The sequence below is a fragment of the Anser cygnoides genome, chromosome Z, assembly GCF_040182565.1.
Source record: "Anser cygnoides isolate HZ-2024a breed goose chromosome Z, Taihu_goose_T2T_genome, whole genome shotgun sequence".
Lineage (NCBI taxonomy): Eukaryota > Metazoa > Chordata > Aves > Anseriformes > Anatidae > Anser > Anser cygnoides.
This window is the reverse complement of record NC_089912.1, coordinates 54,943,360-54,968,930: the sequence shown is the minus strand read 5'-3', so window position 1 is coordinate 54,968,930 and position 25,571 is coordinate 54,943,360. Positions and strand designations below refer to the sequence as shown.

General features: G+C 39.9%; 1 protein-coding gene across 2 annotated transcripts in view; it reads left to right on the top strand.

Annotated features, from left to right (window-relative positions):
- Positions 1 to 25,571, top strand: part of TTC39B (tetratricopeptide repeat domain 39B) — an 81,766-nt gene that overhangs the window by 13,964 nt on the left and 42,231 nt on the right. The window contains exons 1-2 of one of the 2 annotated variants that reach the window (XM_066987991.1): positions 7,930 to 7,964; positions 21,093 to 21,461. In XM_066987991.1, the coding sequence (XP_066844092.1) occupies positions 21,316 to 21,461 (146 nt within the window). In that variant the 5' untranslated portion in view covers positions 7,930 to 7,964; positions 21,093 to 21,315. Of the gene's footprint in view, positions 1 to 7,929; positions 7,965 to 21,092; positions 21,462 to 25,571 lie in introns of those variants that run through there. The other variant, XM_066987992.1, reaches the window with a different exon arrangement.

Genomic DNA, 25,571 nt, shown 5'->3' with positions numbered 1-25,571 from the left:
TTTTCAATGAGATATTAAATATTTCTGCTTGGTAAATCAAAGTGATTAAACTTTTAAATAGCTTTTACATTAAGTCGTGTTCTAGCTCTTGGACTATTTTGGGGAATCTCTTCAGTATCTGTACATATTAACCAACCTTCAGGAAGGCTGAACTCTAAGGAAGTAAAAAGTTTTACTGTTTTCATCCTCTCAGTGTTGCATGCTAAAACTTTTTTCAACTGTTTGCAGATAAGTTTAAGGATCTCAATAACAATAGGAATTCATATTGAATTACTTGTCAAAATGACCTTCTAGCCTTATTCCAGATTGTTGCTTTCCGTAATACAACCTCAGCCGGCGTGTATGATTTCTTTCATTGTTTTTACATTTACAGCTCTTCACTTGAGACTGCATTATTCATTGATGCCAGTCTCTTAAAGGCAGCATTTTCTTATTACGATTTGTGTTCCACTAACTCCAATATAATTCTTCGCAGCTGAAGATTTCGTTCACTTCTAGGGTATTGATTAAAAATTGTTTTGAATGAAGCCTTGGGGGTATTTTATTAGAAACAATTTAATGATGGTATTCCCCTGACAACTGTATTTCCTTATGTTTAGTTCGCTAATTATTGATATAAAGTATGCTTTACGGGAGACCACTTAAACTAGATCAGCCTAGAATATGAAAGAAGGTTTGTCAAATCCAAAGTGTCTGTTTTTATACAAGAAATGTTTAGTAGTCTCAAATCATTTTTTATATAAAAAAAAAACACAAGTTGACTTTCATAACTATGCTTTAATTCTTTATTAATTGTAACTTCTGTGTGTTTTTTTTTTTAAAAACCTGAGATTGGTTTCATGTTAAGCAGCTTACAGTGACTTAAGTCTTTTCAGTTGCTTGCTGTGACAGTAGCTGGGGGGGTATTGTAGCAGTTCTTTGGCTAAAATTATTTCAGTCTACTTGGCAGAGTAAGAACACCTCAATATTCTTACGTAAATGCAAAATAAGTGAGTAGAGAACTGGCAGTGGATTATGCAGTATTTGTATTTAATTAAATGCTGAGTACACTGTTGCCTCCCTGAAGGAGAACTCCAAAGTACAGATCATGATAAATGGAAAGAAAAAAGCTTGCAGAAAAATGTCTCTGAAATGTCCTGTCTTTAGCGTTAAAAACAAACAAAACCAAATAAAACATCATCAACAACAAACAGAAAAACAAGCCTAAAACAAGAAGCAGTGTATTGCTGAGATTGGAAGGTGCAATCCCACTGAAATGGGATTGTCCCAGTTATTTTCTTGCTTTGGGGTCAGTCATGCTCCTGGGCTGCATGTCTCAGAATGTTCCCAGTTTCACTGACGTTTCTCATCAGAGCTCTCTTCATAGTTCTCAGCTTAGTCATAGAACAGAATCACATAATCATAGAATCGTTAAGATTGGAAAAGACCTCCAAATCATCTTGTCCAACCATCCCCTACCACCAATGTCACCCACTAAACCATGTCCCTAAGCACCAGGTCCATCCTTTCCTTAAACATCCCCAGGCACAGTGGCTCTACCACCTCCCTGGGCAACCCGTCCCAATGCCTAACCACTCTTTCTGAGAAGAAATGTCTCCTAATTTCCATCCTAAACCTCCGCTGGCACAACTTGAGGCCATTCCCTCCAGTCCTATCACTAGTTACCTGTGAGAAGAGGCTGACCCCCAGCTTCCTTTCAGGCAGTTGCAGAGAGCAATGTGGTCTCCCCTGAGCCTCCTCTTCTCCAGACTAAACAACCCCAGTTCCCTCAGCTGCTCCTCACAGGACTTATGTTCCAGGCCCTTCACCAGCTTCGTGGCCCTTCTCTGGACATGCTGCAGGGCCTCGATGTCCTTCTTGTAGTGAGGGGCCCCAAACTGAACACAGTACTCGAGGTTTGTCCTCACCAGAGCAGAGTACAGGGGGATGATCGCCTCCCTGGTCCTGCTGGCTACACTATTCCTGATACAAGCCATTCAAGTCAACTGAATGGATGTATGTTGCCCTCTTGTATCCTTGAGCAAGGTGCAAGCTCCACTGTCTGCTCATTTTAAGGGGTCATTCCTGGGGGTATGGAATTTGAAATGTGTAGCCACCTGTTTCTTTGAATTTATTATGAATGGACTCCTGACTCGGGCTAAAAAGTAATGAATACATACAAAGTCACATAAAATAATAATAAAAATGTATATTTTCTGTATTTACTTGGATTCTGTTCAAAGTACATTTTTAATATTCTATTCCATTTGCTAATAAAACTGTGTGATGACTACTGTTTTCTAGAAACTGGATTTGGTTCGAAATTAAGATTATCGGGAAGGCTTCTCTTTGATAGTCCCAGTCCATAGTGTGGATATTGCAGATCAGCTTCTTTTCCCTGTAACTTCCCTACTCTTCTCATAGTCACACTTTTCTCCTGTATCTAAAAAGAAAAAATGATACAGCCCATGTTCCACCAAGACAGTGGTTACCCCCACATGCTATGTGCATGTTAGTACCCTTTCAGCTTGGTCTACACCATTTTAGGTAGAGGGAATAGGGTGGATCTCTCTGGATTTTAGAAAATGGCTGCTGAGTGTGTCAACTAAATCTTGTTTAAACTCCCTAGAGTCATGTAAGACAAATTCCTATACAGAATGATAATTGTTACAGAATTGCAGTGCAAGCTATGTTGTTCTTCCTGTTGGGGTGTGAAATTTTAGACCTCTCAAAGTTTAGACCTCTATCTTTGTTTATGGGGAATCCAGCAACTGACATCCAAAAAGGCAAATTCCTATGGACAAGTAGAGGCATGAAGTGTTCTGGTCATCATGGCTTTTGACAGAGGCCTGATTCTCTGTGCATCCTTTCCCCTCAGCCCTGATCTTGAGGGGAGGAGCAGCGCTGAGGTGAATTACAGGAAGTAGAAGAAGAAAAAAATAATTAGATGTACCCATACTTGAATAAAAGTTTGGAAAAAAAATCAGAACAAAAAGAATCTTGAAGTGTACGTGCTTGCTAAGTATACCACTTTTCATTGATTGCCATTACTGTGGACTTTCCGGGGAGGGGAGTTACTACTGTGGTTTTCCACAGCTTGACTTAAAGCAGTCCTCCAATTAATACCTAAAAATAAAGCTGTAAATAGGCAACTAAGTGTCGTACATCAACAGCTTTTAATGCTGGCTAGTATTATTTCACCACTATCTTATGTTGTCTCATTTGTCTGTCTCTGAGAAAAAATGACTGTGATTCAATAAAAGTCTTTCTCAGACAGCTTTATTTTTTGAAGTGTTGTGCCAATTTCTTTTCCAGATTTGTGGGAAAATCTAAATCAGTTTATGTCATGCCATCTAGTGGCACTTTAATTTACATTCATATTAAGTTACTAGGTTTTCTCAAAAAGGTGCAATAAAAATTGTTACCCAGCGTTATGTACTGAGAAACATTACTAACTGTTCCACTTAGTACTGAATAAAGTGTTAATGTATTTTTTTCCTGAGTAGAATATCAGAAGAAATGATTTTATTTTTTTTATTGTGGACCCATCTGCAGATTCTATTTCCTGAATATTTATGCTGAGTGTTTGTGGCTGTTGTAATAAGGACATACTTTAGGACTTGCTGCAGGATGGACCCAAGTCAGCAGAAGGAAATGGATGAGGGACTGTATTATCCTAAGTCTTTGGCAAGTCTCTCTAGCCATGTAAATAAAGGAAATTATATTCATCCATTAACACTCTTAAAACGTAGAGGTCACAAATAAGGCTGGTTTAGTTACACATGGCATTAAGTTTGAAGGAACTTGTTTGCAGACTGTCACCTGTGCTTAGTAAAATCATCTAGCTTGAAGTAAGTAATCTTCTTTACTGTAGACTGACTTGAACAAGCACCTCTTGAAGTTAGTTATGGCATTTCAATTGTACCTATCATCAGTAGGCTGCGGTGTTGTGATGAGCAACTGAAGGTGGAATCTTTACTAGGCTTTAACCAAACGTGCAAGAATGTCTGTCCTTGTCTTTGGGCTGCTTCTGTATTTTGAGGGATTGACAAACATTACAAACCACTTGATTTTTTTTTGACATACATGTAGGTATGCATATAATATACTAATATAACTTTACATGTTCAAAATGTTCTTGATGTAACAACTTGATGTTTTCTTTTGTTGAACAGGTTTAATTCACAAGTTAATTGTAACAGGCTACTTGGAGAAAAGTGATTGCGTTCTGAATACTTCTGAAATCTTTTATATTTTTATAGGAACATGATGAATCTCATAACTTGATCTGGGAGGAGCTGTTTTGGGTAGTTCAGTTGCAGTCCTTTCCTTTACACTTTAGGATGACTTTTTTTTTCCTCCCTGTAGGAGGCATGGAATGGAGTAGAAAATGGCCACATTTCTCACTTAATGCCTTCAACTTTCCTCGTTATATACAGAATCATTGAGATCCTATGAAGTCAACTACAAGTTTGCGTGAGACTGTTAAAGACAAAACAAGATGTCTTACTGAATGCCTTTTAATTCCCCTTTTGTGTGCAGTGGGACTGTGAGGGTGCATAGAACTTCAGAAAAAAAAAGTGCTTGTTTTTTAATCATAGAAGTCACTGCTTCTGCAATGGTTTTAACCCTTGTGAGGAATCTTGAGAGGCCATGGCTGTGACCTGTACTTTGGAACTGGGAACAGATGTTGTTGTTGTTCTTCACCTTCTAAATGTTTAGACATGCATTTAACCGGTATGAATAGCAAGGAACAAAAATGAGCAGGAGCTGGACAGAGAAGGTCCACCTAGATACAATGTGTGAGTTATCTCTTTCTGCTTGTATGTAGCTGCTGCTCTCAGGTTTAAAAGAGCTTTAAGTGCTAGGAGCAGGCAAGAGGTTGACATCAGAGAGATTTTTCCATGTCAGTATAAACTTCTGGTTGTTACTATTATTTGTAAATATCTGACAGTTGAATGTGATTTTTGCATGTAAAGTTGTCCTCATAGGAAAAACGGAAACATGCTCAAAAACTGTCAGTATGTTTTATTTATTTTGCTGAATTTCTCCTCTTGTTTCTGGAAATAGCTCAGGGAGGCAAACAGTCTTCAGAGAGGCACTTTATTAGAAGGCTGATGACTTTTATCAGTGTGTGGGTGAGACATGGGTAACACGGTTTTTATTTAAGATGTTTGTTCTGTTGGCATCTCATCAGCTTTTGGAAACTCAGTTCATCTTTCCTCAGATCACACATCATTTTATTGTCTTCTGAGTTGACTACTGTACTCTTCAGAGTAGTCCTTATCCTGTCTAGTGTACTATTGTCAGCCAGAAAATTTAGCTTGAAAGAGAGCATTTGGGCAGTCTGTTAATAACATATCTTTGAATATATTTATGGCACTCCTTGGCAGTGGCAGCTGCAGACAATAAAGAATATGCTATTACACTCTTTCAAACTACTGCGATTGCATGTTCTACCTGTAAAGAATGAAAAAAGTCATGTCCTTTTGCAACAGTTATTATGAATAGAAATTTAGATAATTTCTATTAGAAAATTCGTTAGATAAAACAAGTAAAGTTTTCAGGAAGGTAGATCACAGTATTGCAGTATATTGCTGAATTAGCAGAGAAATTGTTAAAATGTTTGATTATTTAGTAGCTGTTTTCTGCCGGTAAGTTTGCCTAGAAATACAAAATTCATGGAGCGTTGGTGTGTCTTCTGAAGTATTTACTGAATGTTAGATTCAATCTCGTGTTGTGTTTAAGGTGAGTTCTCTTGCTGAGTGTCTGGGAGAAAATGTCTGATGGAAGAAGGGACAGGCAGCTCGAGGAGAGTACCAGGAAGTTGCCAGCATATGCAGAGAAAGTCAGGAAGGCTAAAGCTCAGCACGAGTTCAACCTGGCCACTATGGTTAAGGATAACAAAACATATTTTTACAAATATATTAACGGTAAGAGGAGGGCCAAGGAGAATCTCCATTCTTTTCTGGACTCGGGGGAACATGAGGGTAAGGAAAAGGCTGAGGTTCTTAATGCCATCTTTATATCTGTCTTTAATAATCAGACCAGTTATACTTGGGGTATTCAGCCTCCCAAACTGGAAGTCTGGGATGGGGAGCAGAAGAAACCCCCCACAGCTCAGGTGGAAACACTAAGAGATCTGCTTCTCCACCTGGACCATCACAAGTCCATGGGGCCAGATGGGATTCACCCAAGGGTGCTGAGGGAGCTGGTGAATGAGATTGCCAAGTTGCTTTCCATCATCTATCAGCGGTCATGATCATCTGGAGAGGTCCTGGATGACTGGAGACATGCTGATAGGATGTCCATCTATAAGAAAGGTCGTAAGGAGGACCTGGGGAACTACAGGCCTGTCAGCCTGACCTTGCTGCCAGGAAAGGTGATGGATCAGGTCATCTTGAATGCAGTCACGTAGCGTATGCGGGGCCACCGGGGGATCAGGCCCAGTCAGCATGGGTTCATGAAAGGCAAGTCTTGCCTGACCAACCTCATCTCCTTCTATCACCAGGTGACTCGCCTGGCGGATGAGGGAAAGGCTGTTGCTGTAGCATACCTAGACTTCAGCAAGGCCTTTGACACGGTCTCCCACAGTATTCTCCTGGAGAAGCTGGCAGCCCATGGCTTGGACAGAGACGCTCTTTGCTGGGTTAAAAACTGTCTGGACGGCCAGGCCCAGAGAGTGGTGGTGAATGGAGTGAAATCCAGCTGGTGACAGGTCACCAGTAGTGTTCCCCAGGGGTCGGTGCTGGGGCCCATCCTCTTTAATATCTTTATTGATGACTTGGATGAGGGAATTGAGTGCTCCCTCAGGAAGTTTGCAGACGACACCAAGCTGGGGGGAAGTGTCCATCTGCTGGAGGGTAGGAAGGCCCTGCAGAGGGACCTGGACAGGATGGGTCAATGGGCAGGGGCCAGTGGGATGAGGTTCAATGTGGCTAAGTGCCAGGACCTGCACTTTGGCCACATCAGTGTGCCCTGTTTAAGGAAGGGTTGGAGCTGGTGCTTAGAGACATGGTTTAGTGGGTGATACTGGTGGTTGGAGCAGCTGATCTTGGAGGTTGTTTCGTCTATGATTCTAAGGTAAATATCACACAAGGATGTGGAATTCCTTAATGAGGTAATGGCATAACTAATTTAAAATGAACGAGGGAAGACTGGATCAGTATATGGAACAGAGAGATCCTGAAAATTACCAGATGGACAAACTACAACAAGGTCAGGAAATTGCCCAAGCTGCTAATGGCTGGAAAATGCATAGTGGATGGAAGGATGTAGATGTTTACTCTGTTCTTTGCTTGCTACACAACTCTGCAGACTAATTTTGGAAACTGGATATAGAAGTAGATGTCCTTTGATCTGAATCATTCTGACCATTTTATGTTCATGTATCTCTTCCTCTGTTTTAATTTGAACTGAAAGAGGAAGAGACATCATCCTGATGCCTGCACCAAGTAGTTCGCATAAGCCCTACTAATGCTTGAGTTGACTGTGTATGCACACTATCTGTTATGCATTTTGGACTTGACATGTATACTCTGGTCAACCTGCATATCAGTTATATGCTCAGAACACTTTATACGCTGTTTTTTCTGTGCAGGTAAGCTAGTGCATCCTGAATGCATTAGATGTGCTGCAGAAATTATGGAGGCGTAAGCCCGTATTCCTCTTAGAAGTTTACATGGTGGAAGTTTGTGAGTCTGAAGAAGTCATCGTCTGTGTTTAACTTTCGACTGTAATGTGATACAGTAGGCCCATAAGAAATATATCTGTTTGGGTGATGATTTGTAGCGAAACCATAAGGGACAGCCAGTAGGCTATGAATATTCTGAGTATTACTGTATGTTGCATAGTAAACGCTGCCTGGTAAAGGTAACTTTTTGAGATCTTACAGAAAGAGTCCCAAAATACACATACACATTTAATTAAAACAGTTTTTTTCTTTTCCAGGAAAATTTTGAAGATGCCTTTGAAAACATCCCTGTGTAAGTAACATTTTTAATAAAAACAAATATTTTTAAAACTATTTGTACAGCAATAAAGTTCTATACACACATTTCTCAGGGCAGTATAGCTTTTTATGCACTGACTGCATTCATGTTTTCCAGAGCAGTTAAAGTCCCAAGAGTTGGGAAAGGGGAGTGTAATTAGGTTGACGGATATGATAAAGTACTTGTCAACAAATGTGAAAGTTGTAAAGAATATTAAAAAAAAAAATAAATTTAGTAACTTGGTTGCATACTGACAGCTATAGGCAAATTTTTGTATGGTGAAAAATCATAACTTAGCATTAGTGGAAAAACTTCAGATGATAGGACCATCAAAGCAAGACTTTTGAATGTAGATTGCTACACCAACTGCTGCACAGGTATTTTTTTCCTGGTGAAGTTAGGTATAGTCACTTCTCGGGCATTAGATTTAATGATGAAGCATTTGTATAATACCTAGAGTAGTAAGGTATGCCCTCTGTATGAAAAATGTAATGTTTACCTTCCTGGAATCAGAAGGAAATGAAGAAGAATCTTATACATTAGTGTCAAGAACTTTTTCATGTTAATGATCACTTTTTCTTCCTTTGGCTCACTACCAGGTGCTGTATGATTAGATACCTTCTTTCTTTGGCCCTTGCTTCCCCAGGGAGAGGGGAGAAAGTGAATCTAATATTTACTTTGAGCATATTTATCCAGCACTCACTCAATTCCATGACAAGGTTATTTCATTGTTTTTGTTGATGTTAGACCTGGGCATGGATATTTATTATTGATATGCAGAACTCTGATAATTTTTTTGTATGTCTTCAGTGCTCATAGCTGCCATATAGAGAGACTTATTATAGCTATAGAAGTTAGACTGATGTTAGTTTCTTCTTGCTAGTATTACTTCTGCCTGTATTAAACCATTATGTAAAAGAGTAAATGTCTTGTCCTCCTATAGGGTGGTAGAGAGGATATTAGTAGGACAGAAGCAGTCTGTGGCTGCTGTCTTCTACTGGCCAAAAGTACTATCCCTGTGCTGTTACATTGTTAATTGATTCTGGTGGATGTGTATTCTAAAACAATTTTTGCATTTGTTCAGATTTCACAGCCTTTAGTTCACTCTGTTTCAGTAGCATAGGACCACCTGCAGTTCTTGTTGGGTAGCATTAGAGAGATCACAAAATGAGACTTATTTATCTTAAATGGGTTATTAGGAAAGGAAAAGAGCTGGCAAGTCTGTGTTGTATTAAAACAGCTCTTATTTTTCAACCCTAGGAGAAAGCACAGTGTGACTAACTGCATTCACTGAGCTCTTACTCATTTTTCTAAAAGATAATGTCATTATAATGAATCTGATTATTTTAGTATTGTTTTTGTAGAAAATAAATCCATAAATTCATCTTCACATCTCAGGAACTGTTTCAATTTAGGGAACAGCTACATCAAAAAACTTGGGTTACATAGGCTCTGTAAGAGTGGCATTTGAACAGACTCTGAAAGTATCCTGCAGGATTTGAGTTGATTGCATAGGTTGTTAAAATAAGCTGAACTAGATGTAGTAAAACTTCCATAGATGATAAGGGCAGTATATGTCACCCTTTGGAAGCCTAGCTCGTTGACCTGTTGTGAGATATGCATTTGTGAGCTAAATGTTCTTCATGGAATGTCTTCTATTTCTTTGGTTGGTTGATTAACGTCTGTTAAAGTCACCAACTTCGACCTTGAAATACTGCAGGGATTAACCTGTCTCACTGATTGGCAGGCTACTGAACCAGTAAAGACCTCACTTTCTGTAAATGTTGAAAAAGATACCTACTAAAATGCACTGTGCTTTAATCTTATGTTGAATGTTAAGACTCATAAATGCTGCTCAGGTGTGTCCCCAAACAGACAGCTTTTAAATAATACTGTAGAAGAGGCATGTGCTTTCATATTAGTTGATTGAAAGGAAAGAAGCAATAGGACTCAGAAACCCAACAGGACGTTTAGGTTAACAAACAATTACTTGAGTTTCCAGCATCAGATTCTGAATGCCTTTATTTTTTGAGTGCATTTTTAAACTGACAGATAGTATAAGTGAAAGTGCTAGTAATGTTTGAGAGAATAAATATTTCTAGTTTTCTGTGCTTTTTTCTAAATTCTTTATGATTATTCCAACTTTTACAATTTGTGTTTTAAAATTGATACGAAATCCTGTAGTGCTTTTTTTTTTGTTTTAATTTTTAATTCTTCCTCTTTGGAAGAAAAATTTGGAGCTCCATTTTAGTAGTTTCGATCTGCAGTTTGTTCCATTTGTTAATGGTTAACTGACAGAGGATGTCAAGAATATATGTCTGAACAGCACTGTCCTTCCAAACTACTAAGACTATTATTTTTTTCAGTCTGGCTTAGAAATTTTAATTCAACTGCTGTAATATTAATGGAAAACAGAATTTGAAGTGTTTCTGTATCAGAGGACTGTAGAGACCTGTGATATGGAAGAGCTTTTGTTACTTTCACACAATATTACTGACTTTGAGTTGCTTTCATCAAATTTTTGCAGGTAGGGAAGTTGTTGTAGGCTTTGGTCAGTCAATAGTGTAAAAGGCCTGTAAATTCTTAACCATAATACGTAGAAGAAGGAAAAGGAAACTGATTAAAGCTTTGCAAGATTTTTGAAAAGCATTAGCTTTAGTAAGTATTTAGTAAGTCATTAGCAAGTCATTAAAATGACTTTGAATGTCAGCTTTTATTTTACACTTAAATGTTCTGTTGGTTGCTAATGGCCACAGTAAGTCTTCAGCATTTCTGTTGTTACTTTCTTCTGGATTCTGTTTTCATTGTAGGTGATAGTGCTCATGCCCAATTCTGCTGAACTGAGCCTTACGTCCTTATGTCTTACGAACCTACACCTGCCCCTATCAGATGACTCAAGCTTTCCCTGCACACGTCCTACATATCTCTCCTTCCCCCACCCGCACCTGAATCTTCCTTGCTTCTGGGTAGTAGTTACATTCTTCAGCAGGCCAACAAAACAGTCAATTATTATATTATCATATACAGTCAATTATGGTTCTGTAGCTTTTCTGTCAGTAGGTACATATTTCAGGCATTTTTGTACTATCTAGATGTTGATTTTAATTATCGGATTTACAGCTTATTTGTCAAATATAGTGGATTGAAACTGTCCAATAGGCTAAGATATTAAGAGCATGACCAGACAGTTGACATAACCGTGTACATTATTTCTGCAGAAAATGAGGCTCGTTGAGAAGACTGCTCTGTTTGTGAGGATTTAAGCAATAAGAATAGGACAATCTCATTTGAAATATTTGCTGCTGATGACCTTCTCGGTGTTTAGATAATTAGCTGCTTTGCAGTTCTGGGGATTATGTAGAAATACGTATATTCTGTATCTGGGCAGCATTCATCACTTAGACTCTTTCCTTTCTCAAATTCTTCAAAAGGTACTGCTATTTAAACAATGTGCATAAGACCTACAAAAAGTAAGCCTTCAGACTCTTCCGTTTGGGACTTTTCGTGAAAGTTTGTAATCTTGTTTTCCTTGAAATTGTTTGGTTTTAGTTTTCAGATGATACTGATAGGTTGCCTAAAGTAAGTTGTTGTAGGCTTTTCCCAAATCTAGTGCTATACTTGTTATTTTTCACCTTAATCTGTCTAGAATTAATGGTATTTCTTTCTGTTACTAATACAGTAATAGAAATTTGAAAGCATTACTGCATTGAAACAGTGAATGCTTGTTCACTTCATTGTACTGGAGGCTGAACATTTTGGGAAGCTGCATCTAGTTTTTTTGATTTTGCTGTTGATAAAATTCCTTTCAGATTTTTCTAATGTATCAATGTATCAATCTCTTTTAATCAGATAAGAAAGTTAAATTGTTACAGCTCTGTGACAATATATCTGGCGTTTGTTTGAGTGGCTTATTGCAGTTTGATTATACCCAGTTGAATTTAGCTGAAATTAACCTTTTTTTTTTTTTTGGTAGATTCTTTTATATATAAGGGCTTTTTATGTTTACTTACAAGGAAGGAGCTTATTCGAATTATATCAGATCAACTTAACTCTTTTGGAATTCTCTAAATCAACCAGTGGGACCTGTCATCATGATATTTTGTACACCAGTCACATAAAATATTTATAAAGGAACAGTACTCTGTATGTTGCTCCAGTAAATAATAACACACAATTTTACTAATTTAACTTCTCTTCAACTGGCTGTCTTTCCATATTATTATTATTATTATTATTATTATTATTGCTTAATACAGGTAGGTTGTGTAGGTTAGATGCTAAAAGACTGATGAGTTATCTTAAGAGGTTAAAATCCTTCCCTAAATCTCTAGTGCTGGCTGCTGTAACTGAGGACCAGTCCAGGAGGCAATCAGTCTTTGCTCCGATTGTCTAAATGGATTAGATTTATCTGGACTCCTTTGTGATCTTTTACTTGTATTAGGTACTGTATGTATACTCAGTAACTCTGACAATTTTTGGAATGATCACAAATTTCTTGGTTTTATTAGAACTGTGGAGGGATCATTAAGTGTAAATATAATTCTTTACTCACTGGTGCTAAAGTCAAAGTAAGGCTGTTACAGACAGTCTGCCATTTTGCTTAAAACAAGCCGTAGAATTTCACTTATTATTCACTCTGTCAAATCTAGCTATTAAGTTTTTGTCAGTACTTTGTCTTGGCCATAATTTTTGATGTAGCATGTTCAACCTTACGAAGAGGATAGCTGGGATCAGTGTGAAACTAAATTTTGCCAGTATGTGGTAGTGTTAATTCTGCACTACTTCTGTACTGGCATCCCCTGTGGTAAAATAACTCAATAACTTGAGAAAAATAGATTTTTCTGTTTTTGAAGTTCAAGCCTTTTCCAATAATTAAGTTTTGTGGTGCTAAACTGGTACTTAACCAAATGTATCAGCATGTTTCCACCTGAGTGTTGGCTTAGTTCAAGTGTTGTACAAGTCTGTTTTATAAGGTAACTTAATTCCATTACCTGGCAAGGATCTACGGGCTCAAAAAGATGTATAGATAGAAAAGATTTGTTTTATCCTTTTTTCTTCCTAAAATGTTTCATTAGTATCTGAATTTTATTATGTAAAAACTCAATCACAATTCTAACCTTAGTGAACAAGGTAATTACCAAATTCTGCAATTTTTTTCTTATGTATTTCTGCTACATTAATTTTCCCCTGAATTATTCAGAAATTCCTTCTATTGAATACGGAGATCCATGTTTTCTGTTGTCAGATTATTATTTGGGAAGTTATTTCATCTTTGTTTTTACAAGATGACTAGAAGGTATGTGCTCTTTCTAGTTTTTAACCATATTATGCTTAATCTTGTATTAACCTTGTCATTGCCGTTTTTTTGTATGTCTTCTCTGAAGTTTTACACTTGTTAGGAACTTAAATGCTCTGCCAATTATATTTTAATTTTCTCCTGTTTCATTTTACTAATTTTTCCTTAAAATTTCATTAGTATGTGACAGGAATAGGTTACCATCAAATTATCATACTTTCCTGTAGTCTAGTTGGTGTGCAGTCCTTTTCTTTGAAAACACCATCTTGCCTTTACATTAATTAGTGGTGGCATTGCCGTCCCTGGGGGTATTCAAGGAAGGTTGGACTGGGTGCTTAGGGACATGGTTTAGCGGGTGACATTGGTGGTAGCGGGATGGTTGGACCAGATGATCTTGAACGTCTTTTCCAACCTTAATGATTCTGTGAATAACGTTTACAGTAACTATACTATGGTAACTGGCTGGGTATGTGCTATAGAGGATTACTGGTAGTTGTCTTTGGGAAGAAATGTAGTTGTCTGCCTGGCTGATGAAAACAGTTCATACATATAAAGTGGCCACCTTCATGTTGCTCTATTTGTACAGAAAATTCTGACACCAGACCTCCAGTTGTGGCATTGGTGGGAGAGCTGGAAAGATAGTGAAATCTTCTGTGAATACAGTTCAAAAATGAAACAGGGGAGAGATCTAAGCTACGATTCCAAAGAGAAGCAGACAAACGAGTTTTGATGAATAATGGAATTCATAGGATCTTCTGTATTTTTTTCAGCAGAAATGCTGATATTTTACTGCTGTATTACCGTTTCTCTTCTGCATTTCCTTTTCCTACCCAAAGCTGGATTCTGTTAATCCTTGATCCTACCAAAGCAGCTCTGTGTGGTATTACTGGGGTGATAGATTAAGGGCCAGAAGTGTTTAAGGAAGTTAGAGCAGGTTATCCTTGTAATCTCAGAAGTGTAGTTAAGATTTCGGTTATACCTGCACATGTGTGTGTGTTGTCAGTTTAGGAAACTGAACAGCTGAGGAAGTGACCCTAATTTCAAATTTGAGTTCTGGGAGCCAAAAACTTGTAAGAACAATCTTTACCTCCATATGCTTGAATTCATATTCTCACGTTGTCTTAAGATGGTGAGAAACAGCGATGACAACTTGTTATCAAAGTTGTATTTTCTTATGCTTGGTCCTCAAGGCAAGGAAAAAAGTAGTCCTGTAAAGGTGATTTTTGTATCCAGTAAATAATATTTTCATAGCTGTGCAAATATGATACACTAACTACTTTAAGTTGTCAGTATCAAGATTTTGAACAGCAGTAGTCAAGAAAACAGTCTAATCTGACTAATCCTCTACCCCCAACAGTTCTGTAAGTTTGAGGAGTTTTGAGTGGTCAATAATTATATTGTTAATTCTTCTGTGTTTATTGCAACTAAACCTTTTGCCTCTTGTGTAAGACTTGTTTGTTGTATTTCAGTAGATGCTTTCAGGGCACATTTTACAAATTTTTGTTTTGGTGTCTTCTGGTGACTTTGAACCGTGCAATTCCGTGTGTCCATAGTTTCTTAAAAAGCGTGTGGGGGAAACCAGGAACAAACGAACAACAACAAAAAAATCCCTCAAACCGAACTCTGCAGTCTGAACTGTCAACGGCTTGAAGGGGAAGCATGATGCTGGAACACTCTGGGACATTCTGCACAGAACTTCCCAAAGCTCTGCTTCTCTCCCATGCCATTCTTCCTTGCAAGCCTTCACTGAAAGGTTCCCATGCAGAAGGACAGGACAGCCTATTTTATATGACCGAGTGCTGGCCAAAAGAAGCTTGTCTTCACTGAGACTAAATGTTTGGGTAGCTGCTTGTGGTTAGCTCTTCCATGAAAAACAAATTAACACCACGGTAGTAAACCCACATACTATGTTTAGGTCAGGGGTTCCTGGTGACTTCTGGATGATGATAGACTTCTGGAGCCTATTGTGTTAGTTTTGATGTTAGAGAGTTAGAATGTGTGATCTGCTGATCACATCCATATGTTATCTCTTTAAATTGCTTTTGGGAAATTAGCGTTTATCTTATCCTGTGCTTTAATGAAGACTGCAGTGATAATCTGCAGTCATCCAGTTCAAGAGTTGCCTTCTTTGAATATTTCAGGGACTTTGAAAGGGATGTAACTACCACAGGCAGTTCTGTGGTAAAGGATTTATACTGAAATTTTTATGTGTATTTTTTTATATTTTGCTGGACTGAGTTATGTGAATATTCTTTCCTCATTTTCTACAGTTATGTGATCAATCTGTGATCTCAGAGTACTTAGTTGTGTTCACAAACTAGTGTCAATTTTTGAATCATGACTACTTTGAATAAAGAAATGAAAAGATGAGCTCTGACTCATAAACAAATGAAAAAATAAAAACTTGTAGGTTATAACTTCTTCAAATATTGAGAAGGATGATTCTTCTTAGGAAATGAGAACTGAAAACCAGATCTGCCACATGCTTTATTTTAAGCTATTAAAAACCGCTCTCTGATCTTTAATAGTGTTTTTCTTCTTTTGACAGATAATTGAAAACTGTCTTAGAAAATTTTGGGAAGCAGTTGTGAAGGTGGCTTGTGTGAGCAGCTCATGTGTGTCTGTGCTTTTTTTGTTAGGTAATCCCAGGAAAACATTTTTTGATATTTGCAGGTGGAAGGCTTGTTGTTATCAGTTAAAGGAAGTTGCTGCATTTTTGTGGAAACTGGCTCCTGTCTCTCCCAGCTTTTACAGGGAGGTGTTTTCTGAGGTGTCAAACATGGCCTAAATTTAAGACAGGACATGGTTCGTATTCTGTGTGAACTGGGTAGATTTTTATGTGGCTACTCAACATTGATTCAAGACTGTCTTATCTCTAACGTGCAGTCGAGGTGAGAGAATTCCTGCCACGTCCTCTCTCCCTGCCTCAAATAATGGTAATGGAATTAGTGACAATACACATAAATGCTATTTCCAAGTTGTGTGGTGGAGAGCTCAGAGATCCTTGGTCTTTAATGTTGTCAGGAAAAACTTCAGGGAGAAGGTGGAAACATCCTGATTTCAAGGGTGCTGTTGTCAGTAAATTGTATTAGTCAAGGCAGCTGTCAGTTTCATCTCTGCCTTGCAAACCCTGGAGTAGCACGTGTACGTACAAGTAGTTGTGTCTGTTTTGGTGCAGCCCAATGAACAGTTTGACATCTTCACGATACTGTTATGCAGGGAAGAAGTCTTTGAACTCTAAATGGTTTCAATCTTCAAGCTTTTGGAAATTTAACTTATTTTAAGAAATCGGGTTTGCATGGAAGTTTCAGGTGTGAAAGTGCTGAATCAGCCACAGCGTATAAGATTACTCTAGTTTAATTTGTGTTTACATGAGAAACAAAACACCACATTCCCTCTACTGTTGCATTGTGTAACTAGGGAGCACAGAGAACTGGTATTGCATTGTGTCATTCAGATCTGTAGAACAGCAGAGATGTGAAACTGGGCTGGCAACAGAATTGTATTTGGTTGGAGATCCTGACCTGCTAAGTGAAACAGTTCAATTAGCACATGGTTACACCGTGGGTTAGTTAGGCTGGCAATGGGATGTTGTGACCCTCTGGGTGTTTTAGGGTAGCTTTATGGTGAGCTTCTGGAATTGCTCATAACTGTGGTGGGATCAGGTGATCAGAAGAATCTATAAACTAGCCATTGCTGGCTTGGAAGTTAATGTCAGAGTGGTAGGTATTAAAACAATAATTTCTATTTTCTTCATTATGGATGCTTGGCATGAGTGACTTCATTCACTGCCTATGCTTCACTGAGCCAAAACTCCTGTTTTTTTTCATTTTTCTGGTTGAGAAAGCCCTATTACTTGCACATATTACTAAAGTCCTTTGTGTTGTCTGATTTGTCTGATCAGATCCCTTGGTCGCCTCCAGTGTTTTAGAAAATACTGTGCACCTCTATGTCTGTGATGCGCATGTGTATTTGTGTGCCAATATTTGTGTGATGCAAAATGCATTCTTATTTGTATTTTGAAAAGTAAATTGTTTAAATAGATAGCCTTGAAGTATCACTTAAAATTAGCACCCATCTGAAATGGTAAACTTTAGTAAATGCAAACCTATGGTTTCCTGCATTGTTTTAAAGGTTTTTCCTGATGATTTTTTGTGAGTAAAGCTCAATTCATGACAGTAGACATAATTATGAACACATACCTTTAGCCTAGTTGCTTTAGCTTTAAAGAACAATTTTAGAAGGTAACAACAGAGGACAGAGTTTAATTTACTGCCGCTTAGCTCCCATGTGCTAAGCTTTCCCTTTCTCTCTTATCTGGAGAGATTAGACCAAGGGGATGAAACTATTCCTGTTGCAGCTGTTTTGCTTCTGACTCTTACTTTCTCCCATTGGTACTGATATTCATGAAGATAACTGATATATGTTAGCTGCCTCTCTGGGCTATTTTATTTTGCTCATGGGATTTTAAGTAAAAACTTGAAGTAAAAACTTGAAGTAAAAACTTGAAGTAAAAACTTTATCTCCAAGGGGAAAAAGGATCCTAGGCCAGGAGCTGGCGGGGCTTATAGAGAGAGCTTTAAACTAGGTAAGAAGGGGGACGGGGCTCAAACAAGGCTTGTTGGAGCTGTGCCGGGGGAAACAATAGCTAGGCCGGGGAAGAAGGCGATGGCCCAGCTGAAGTGCATCTACACTAATGCACGCAGCATGGGTAACAAACAGGAGGAGCTGGAAGCCATCGTGCAGCAGGCAGGCTACGACTTGGTTGCCATCACGGAGACGTGGTGGGACCGCTCCCACGACTGGAGTGCTGCAATGGCTGGCTATCGGCTCTTCAGGAGGGACAGGCAGCACAGAAGGGGTGGTGGCGTGGCTCTCTACATTAGAGAATCTTTCGATGTTGTGGAACTCCAGGCTGGGAATGATAAGGTTGAATCCCTGTGGGTTAGGATCCGCGGGAAGGCCGGCAAGGCTAGCATCCTGGTGGGGGTCTGTTATAGACCGCCGAACCAGGATGAGGAGACGGATGAGGAGTTTTATAGGCAACTTACAGAAGTTGCAAAATCGTCGGCGCTTGTCCTCGTGGGGGACTTCAACTTCCCGGACATATCCTGGAAACACAACACGGCACAGAGAAAGCAGTCTAGGAGGTTTCTGGAGAGCGTGGGAGATAGCTTCCTGACGCAGCTGGTCAGTGAACCTACCAGGGGATGTGCCCCGCTAGACCTTCTCTTCACAAACAGAGAAGGACTGGTGGGAGATGTGGTGGTCGGAAACTGTCTTGGGCAGAGTGACCACGAAATGGTAGAGTTCTCTATTCTTGGCGAGGCCAGGAAGGGGACCAGTAAAACTGCTGTCTTGGACTTCCGGAGGGCTGACTTTGAGCTGCTCAGGACGCTGGTTGGCCGAGTCCCTTGGGAGGCGGTTCTGAAGGGCAGAGGAGTCCGGAAAGGCTGGGCGCTCCTCAAGAAGGAAATCGTGATGGCACAGGAGCGGTCTGTCCCCACGTGCCCAAAGATGAGCCGGCGTGGAAGAAGACCGGCCTGGCTGAACAGAGAGTTGTGGCTGGAGCTTAGCAGAAAAAAGAGGGTTTATAATCTTTGGAAAAAAGGGCGGGCCACTGAGGAGGACTACAAGGATGTAGCGAGGCTGTGCAGGGAGAAAATTAGAAAGGCCAAAGCTCATCTGGAGCTCAATCTGGCTACTGCCGTTAAAGACAACAAAAAATCCTTTTACAAATATATCAACGCGAAACGGAGGACTAGGGAGAATCTCCATCCTTTACTGGATGCGAGGGGAAACCTAGTTACTAAGGATGAGGAAAAGGCTGAGGTGCTTAATGCCGCCTTTGCCTCAGTCTTTAGCGGCAATACCGGTTGTTCTCCGGACACCCAGTGCCCTGAGCTGGTGGAAGGGGATGGGGAGCAGGATGTGGCCTTCGCTATCCATGAGGAAATGGTTGGCGACCTACTACGGAGCTTGGATGTGCGCAAGTCGATGGGGCCGGATGGGATCCACCCAAGGGTACTGAGACAACTGGCGGAGGAGCTGGCCGAGCCGCTTTCCATCATTTATCGGCAGTCCTGGCTATCGGGGGAGGTCCCGGTTGACTGGCGGCTAGCCAATGTGACGCCCATCTATAAGAAGGGCCGGAGGGCAGACCCGGGGAACTATAGGCCTGTCAGTTTGACCTCAGTGCCGGGGAAGCTCATGGAGCAGATTATCTTGAGGGTCATCACGCGGCACTTGCAGGGCAAGCAGGCGATCAGGCCCAGTCAGCATGGGTTTATGAAAGGCAGGTCCTGCTTGACGAACCTGATCTCCTTCTATGACCAAGTGACGCGCTTGGTGGATGAGGGAAAGGCTGTGGACGTGGTCTACCTTGACCTCAGTAAGGCTTTTGACACCGTTCCCCACAACATTCTCCTCAAGAAACTGGCTGCTCGGGGCTTGGACTGGCGTACGCTTCGCTGGGTTAGAAACTGGCTGGATGGCCGGGCCCAGAGAGTTGTGGTGAATGGAGTCAAATCTGGTTGGAGGCCGGTCACTAGTGGAGTCCCCCAGGGCTCGGTACTGGGGCCGGTCCTCTTTAATATCTTTATTGATGATCTGGATGAGGGGATCGAGTGCACCCTCAGTAAGTTTGCAGATGACACCAAGCTAAGTGCGTGTGTCGATCTGCTCGAGGGCAGGAAGGCTCTGCAGGAGGATCTGGATAGGCTGGACCGATGGGCTGAGGTCAACTGCATGAAGTTCAACAAGGCCAAGTGCCGGGTCCTGCACCTGGGCTGCAACAACCCCAAGCAGAGCTACAGGCTGGGAGATGAGTGGCTGGAAAGCTGCCTGGCCGAGAAGGACCTGGGAGTATTGGTGGATAGTCGGCTGAATATGAGCCAGCAGTGTGCTCAGGTGGCCAAGAAGGCCAACAGCATCCTGGCCTGTATAAGAAGCAGTGTGGCCAGCAGGTCGAGGGAAGTGATTGTGCCCCTGTACTCGGCTCTGGTGAGGCCGCACCTCGAGTACTGTGTTCAGTTTTGGGCCCCTCGCTACAGGAAGGACATGGACGTGCTCGAGCGAGTCCAGAGAAGGGCGACCAAGCTGGTGAGGGGTCTGGAGAACAAGTCTTACGAGGAGCGGCTGAGGGAGCTGGGCTTGTTCAGCCTGGAGAAGAGGAGGCTCAGGGGCGACCTCATCGCTCTCTACAGTTACCTGAAAGGAGGCTGTAGAGAGGTGGGGGTTGGTCTATTCTCCCACATGCCTAGTGACAGGACGAGGGGGAATGGGCTAAAGTTGCGACAGGGGAGTTTTAGGTTGGATGTTAGGAAGTACTTCTTTACCGAAAGGGTTATTAAGCATTGGAACGGGCTGCCCAGGGAGGTGGTGGAGTCACCATCCCTGGAGGTCTTTAAAAGACGTTTAGATGTAGAGCTTAGGGATATGGTTTAGTGGAGTACTTAGTGTTAGGTCGGAGGTTGGACTCGATGATCTTGAGGTCTCTTCCAACCTAGAAATCTGTGAATCTGTGAATCTGTGAATTTCCAGGGAAAAAGTTTCAAAGGGTTAATAAAACCATGTTGATTTGCTTGAGGACTACATAAATAATGAAAATCAAACATGAGACAGTTACTTTTCTTCAGTGCTCTTTGCTATCAATTCCTGTGTGTTTGTTCTATTTTTACTGCAGTTTGCATTAGTATACTTGTCTGTTTCTGTCTGACTTAAAAGAAAAGATGGTAAAATTACTCAGGGAATGCTGTGGCAACTCCCTTTTTGTCTTTAAATATAAATCACTTTGTGTTCCTCCTGTCTCCATTTTCTCCTTGCAGTTAGGAGTGATGGATTAGAATTAGGCTGCAGCACAGATTGGGAAAATCTCCCAGCATCCTCTTCCTGCAGAGGCATCAGCTTCCAGCGTTGACTGTAGCTGCTGCCACTCTGACATTTCTTTCAAATTCAGCAATGGAGAGTGCCTGCGATGCCAGCTGCTGGCTTGTGAACTTTTATTCTCTTATTCTTTTTGCTTGATAACTCATTAATGAAACCTCATGGATGCTGAGAAGTGAAATAGTCTGTTTTCTCTGTATGCTTTTCTTCTGTCTTTTTGTTGTGCGGTGGAAAAAGAAGAGTGAAAGAAGAAGCAATTATTTTTGTATAAGGAATATATTTACTTACCTGAAGTTAACCAAATTAACCCTGTGAGTATATTATCTCTGCCTATTAGTCACTGAAACTGTGATTGTGTTAGTCAGATTTATGGAGTTTTATCTGTGGAAATGTACTTTGGCAGGTATGCTGAATATTTAAAAAAAAAAAACATTTTGTAGTTTAGATGGAGTTCTTTGGAGAGGAGGGAAAAAAATTGTATTTGGAGTGGATTTAAGAAATAATTTTTTCTGCTCTGCACTTTGCAGTGGTGAACAATGCTTCTAGCAAGCAGCAGCTTCTCTGCTGATGTCAGTGCTTAATCAGCTAGGATGCTGTAGGTTGTAGAACACCGCAAGGTGTGTGTTTTGGATGCTGTTTTTTAAAATGTGGTAATTTAAGGATAGTATCTGACTTGTAATCATTTCCTGCATTTATAATACACCTACCAAGAGAAGATATACTCTAATTAACCATTTGAGGTTATATGATTTTTGACTTTATTTAATGTAATGCAGTTCTGTGCTTTTTAAGTACAAAATGCTAGGTATAATGCAGTGTGTTGCTAGAGATTTTTAGCAATTTAAGGTATCCAACTTTAGCTATAAGTTCACTGTGTGATAAATTCCAATAAATTATTGTGAAGTTAGGTAGAGCACTCTTATTAGCAGAACTACTCTGTCCTGTCCTAATTTTCTGTTTTGGATCAGAGCCAATATTTGTGTGACGCAGTGCAAGTCCCATAAACATCTGGCCTGATCTGGTGTCCTACTTGCGGAATGATTTATTTCTTGTCCTTTCTGTAGCAAGATACGTGGAATTTTTATTCATTTTGTGTAAAACTGTCAGTAAGCTGTCGTTATTACTTATATATGCTAGCTCAGTTCAGGAGGATCTCTTTCAACATAATTCCTTGTCAGTGTGTCCTATGCCCTACACCTTATGAGAAACGTTAAACAATCAGAAATTTGGAATACAAACAAAATCATTTTATTTCTGCATACATGTTGTACATTAAGTTTCGACTGGATTGTTCTCCAGCACATTCAGATGCTCATTTTTATACTCAGTATAGCCTATATTTACCTCAGATAGAGTAATTCATAAAAACTGTTAGTCTGATATGGGGTTTTCAAACATAGGAAATTCTCAGTTTGCCTGCAAAGATTGCATATTAAAATATACATCTGAAAATACTGTTGAATCACTGAATTCTGTTAATAAATCTGATAACAATTAACCTTTTATAGTGGTATATATTTCCCATAGTGTCCAACAGAACAACGTAAAGCAGTTTTTTTAACCTGCAGACCATCATGATGCTTTTTTTTTTTTTCTTTCCCCTCAGTCAAACTGTGGTCACTTTTAAATACCTGTGATCTAACTGTTTTACTCATGGCATTTAGGATTACATGTTTTTCAAGGCTGTGTCAAAGTCATGCTGTAGGAGCTTGATTTGCTTGACTAGGATTATTTCTCAGTTATTCTCTTGATAAATTATATGTGCATATTCAGATAGGTAGAAGCTCAGGTAGTTGCAGTGTGTCTTGTTACCACAATATGGCTGATGCAAATTTTCCGTAATGAATCTTGCTTACTGTGCATGTGCAGTACCATTTGCAGTTGAACTTGAACAAGTAAAGAACTTGGTGTCAGATAAAGCTGCTGATGTTCATTTCCTTTTTAAGCTGTAAAAACACCTGAAAATAAATTGATTATTGGGATACTGAATTTGGTTAATGGTGAATCTAAATATGACCTTCTAATTTTCTTAAAAAAAAAAAAAAAAAAAGTGGCTGACTACAACAGTAGCCTTTTTTTTTTTCAGAAGGGTGGACTGGTGACATTGGCAGTGGTGGATGCTGATCAGCCAATAAGATGAGTTTAGTGTTGCCCCTTTTATTTTCTGTGCTATTTGAGACTTAGGGGGATGAAGAATTTTACCTCAGTTTTCTTTGTGCCTACCCAGTTGTTTTGTTGCATCTGTAGAGCATACGTGAGGACAGAGCAACTGGTATTTTCTTGTGCTGTACAGATGCAGTATCTGTCTAGATATTTATTATTAATGCAGTGTTTCTGATATGAAACACCGTCACATAACTTTTTATCTGCCTTCCCCACCCCTTCAAGTTTTGGAGGTAAAATAAAGCAAATACTTGCATGCAAAATCTTTTGACAGCTTTATTGCATTTCGTTACAAGGTTCTCATGAAGCAATGCTGTAGGCACTGAGTTTTTTTTTAACTAGAACAAACACAGTTCTAGTCATATCCTCAAATATTTGCATTGTTTCAATGCAAATAGTAAACATCACACCTACAGTTTGCATGTTTTCCATATTTTTGCTGTAAGAAAATGACAATTCCTTGATTGTTTTCAGTGAATGCACTTGCCCAAACCTGGCTGCCGGATGGCCTCATGCTAACTGTCCTTCTCCCTGCCTCTCTTCAAAGAGCAGCAAAATTTTATTGATGAAATACTAATTTAAATCTATTCATCTATTACTATTGAGAAGGTTAAATAGCAGCATGGTCTAAATGTTACTTGAGATTCTGGGTGGGTGGAGGTGGGGATCACTTGAGATATAATGTACGTATAAAGCAGGGGACAATTCTTAAGTATTAGGTCTTCAAGGTAGCATTAATATCCTGTTGAAAATTTTAGTAGAATTGCTTACAATTTTCAGAGAAGGAAAGGGAAAAAGCCTCCTAGTTTAGTTAACGTCTGGTCATCTGTTAAACAACCATTGTTTGTTTTGGAAAAGTCACAAGAGCAGCACCTACTTTTTCAAATCTGACAAATAAGACTCAGTTGAAGAATATAAAGCAAAGGCACGTTAATGGTCTTCTGAAAGGTGGTGGTCTGACACCTAAAATTTGATGTCAGATGAGAATTCTGAGAAGGAATTTTTATTTCACATTTTTTGTTTTATTTGGATGTTTGAACACACTTCATTCGTAAGACAGTATTAAAAATATTTCAACCGAGGTGAACAGTAGTAATTCCTAAAATAAAGCAGTTTTCTCCTGTAGCGTGTATCTAATTTTATCTTTCCAGAACTTCACAGAACTTCCTCTTTTAAAAAGGAATGGAGGGTGAACATCCTCTTAAAATGCTGCCACTTCCCCCTAACTTCTGGTCTGTGAGGAATAAAGCCTTTTCTGGCTTCCATGTATCTCATTGTTTGATCATATGTATCTGATAAGGTGTGAAGTTTAATGAAAACTTTTTGTAATTTTTTACATAGCTAATGATCTCATTTGTACAAATTGTCCAGTGTCTAAATAAAACAATTTAGTGAAACTGCAGCTTTGCTTGCAAGAATACTCTTCTGGATCTCTTTTCTCTCCCTAAGTCCCATTTTCACAAAAAAGTTGAACTCTGTTGAACTTTATTGAAACTGATGAGTTTTAAACACTTCAGGAGAGGGATGTTTGAGAGAACTCATTTGAACTCGTTTGTTTCCTAGTCCCTTCACCAGCTTTGCTGCTCTTCTCTGAACGTGTTCCAGCAACTCTGTACCCTTCTTGTAGTGAAGGTCTCAAACCTGAGACCAGTATTTGAGGTCTGGTCTTACCAGTGCCAAGGGGACAGTCACACTCCTTGTCCTGCTAGCCCCACTGTCTCTGCTCTCATTTCAGCCAGCTGTTGACCAGCACCCCCAGGTCCTTTGCTGCCAGCCAAATTTTCTCCTGACGTATAATCTAAATCTCCTCTCTTTTAGTTAAAAACCATTCCCCCTTTTTCCTGTTGTTAACTGATTGAGCAAAGAGTTGCTCTCCATCTATTTTTTTTAAGTCCCCTTTAAGTACTGGAAGGTTGCGATAGGGTCCCCCTGGAGCCTTCTCTTCTGTAGACTGAACATCCACATCCTTCTTGTGCTGGACCTGGATGTAGTGCTACAGGTGGGGCCTCACGAGGACAGAGCAGAGGGGCACAATCACCTCCCTCCACCTGCTGCCCACCCCTCTGTTGATGCAGCCTAGGATGCAGTTGGCCTTCAGGGCTGCAGGTGCACTGCTGGCTCATGTTGGAGCTTCTCATCCACCAGAGCCCCCAAGTCCTTCTCAGCAGGTATGCTCTCAGTGAGCTCTTCTCCCAGTCTGTGCTCATGCCTGGGGCTGGCCTGACCCAGGTGCAGCACCCTGCACTTGGACTTGTTGA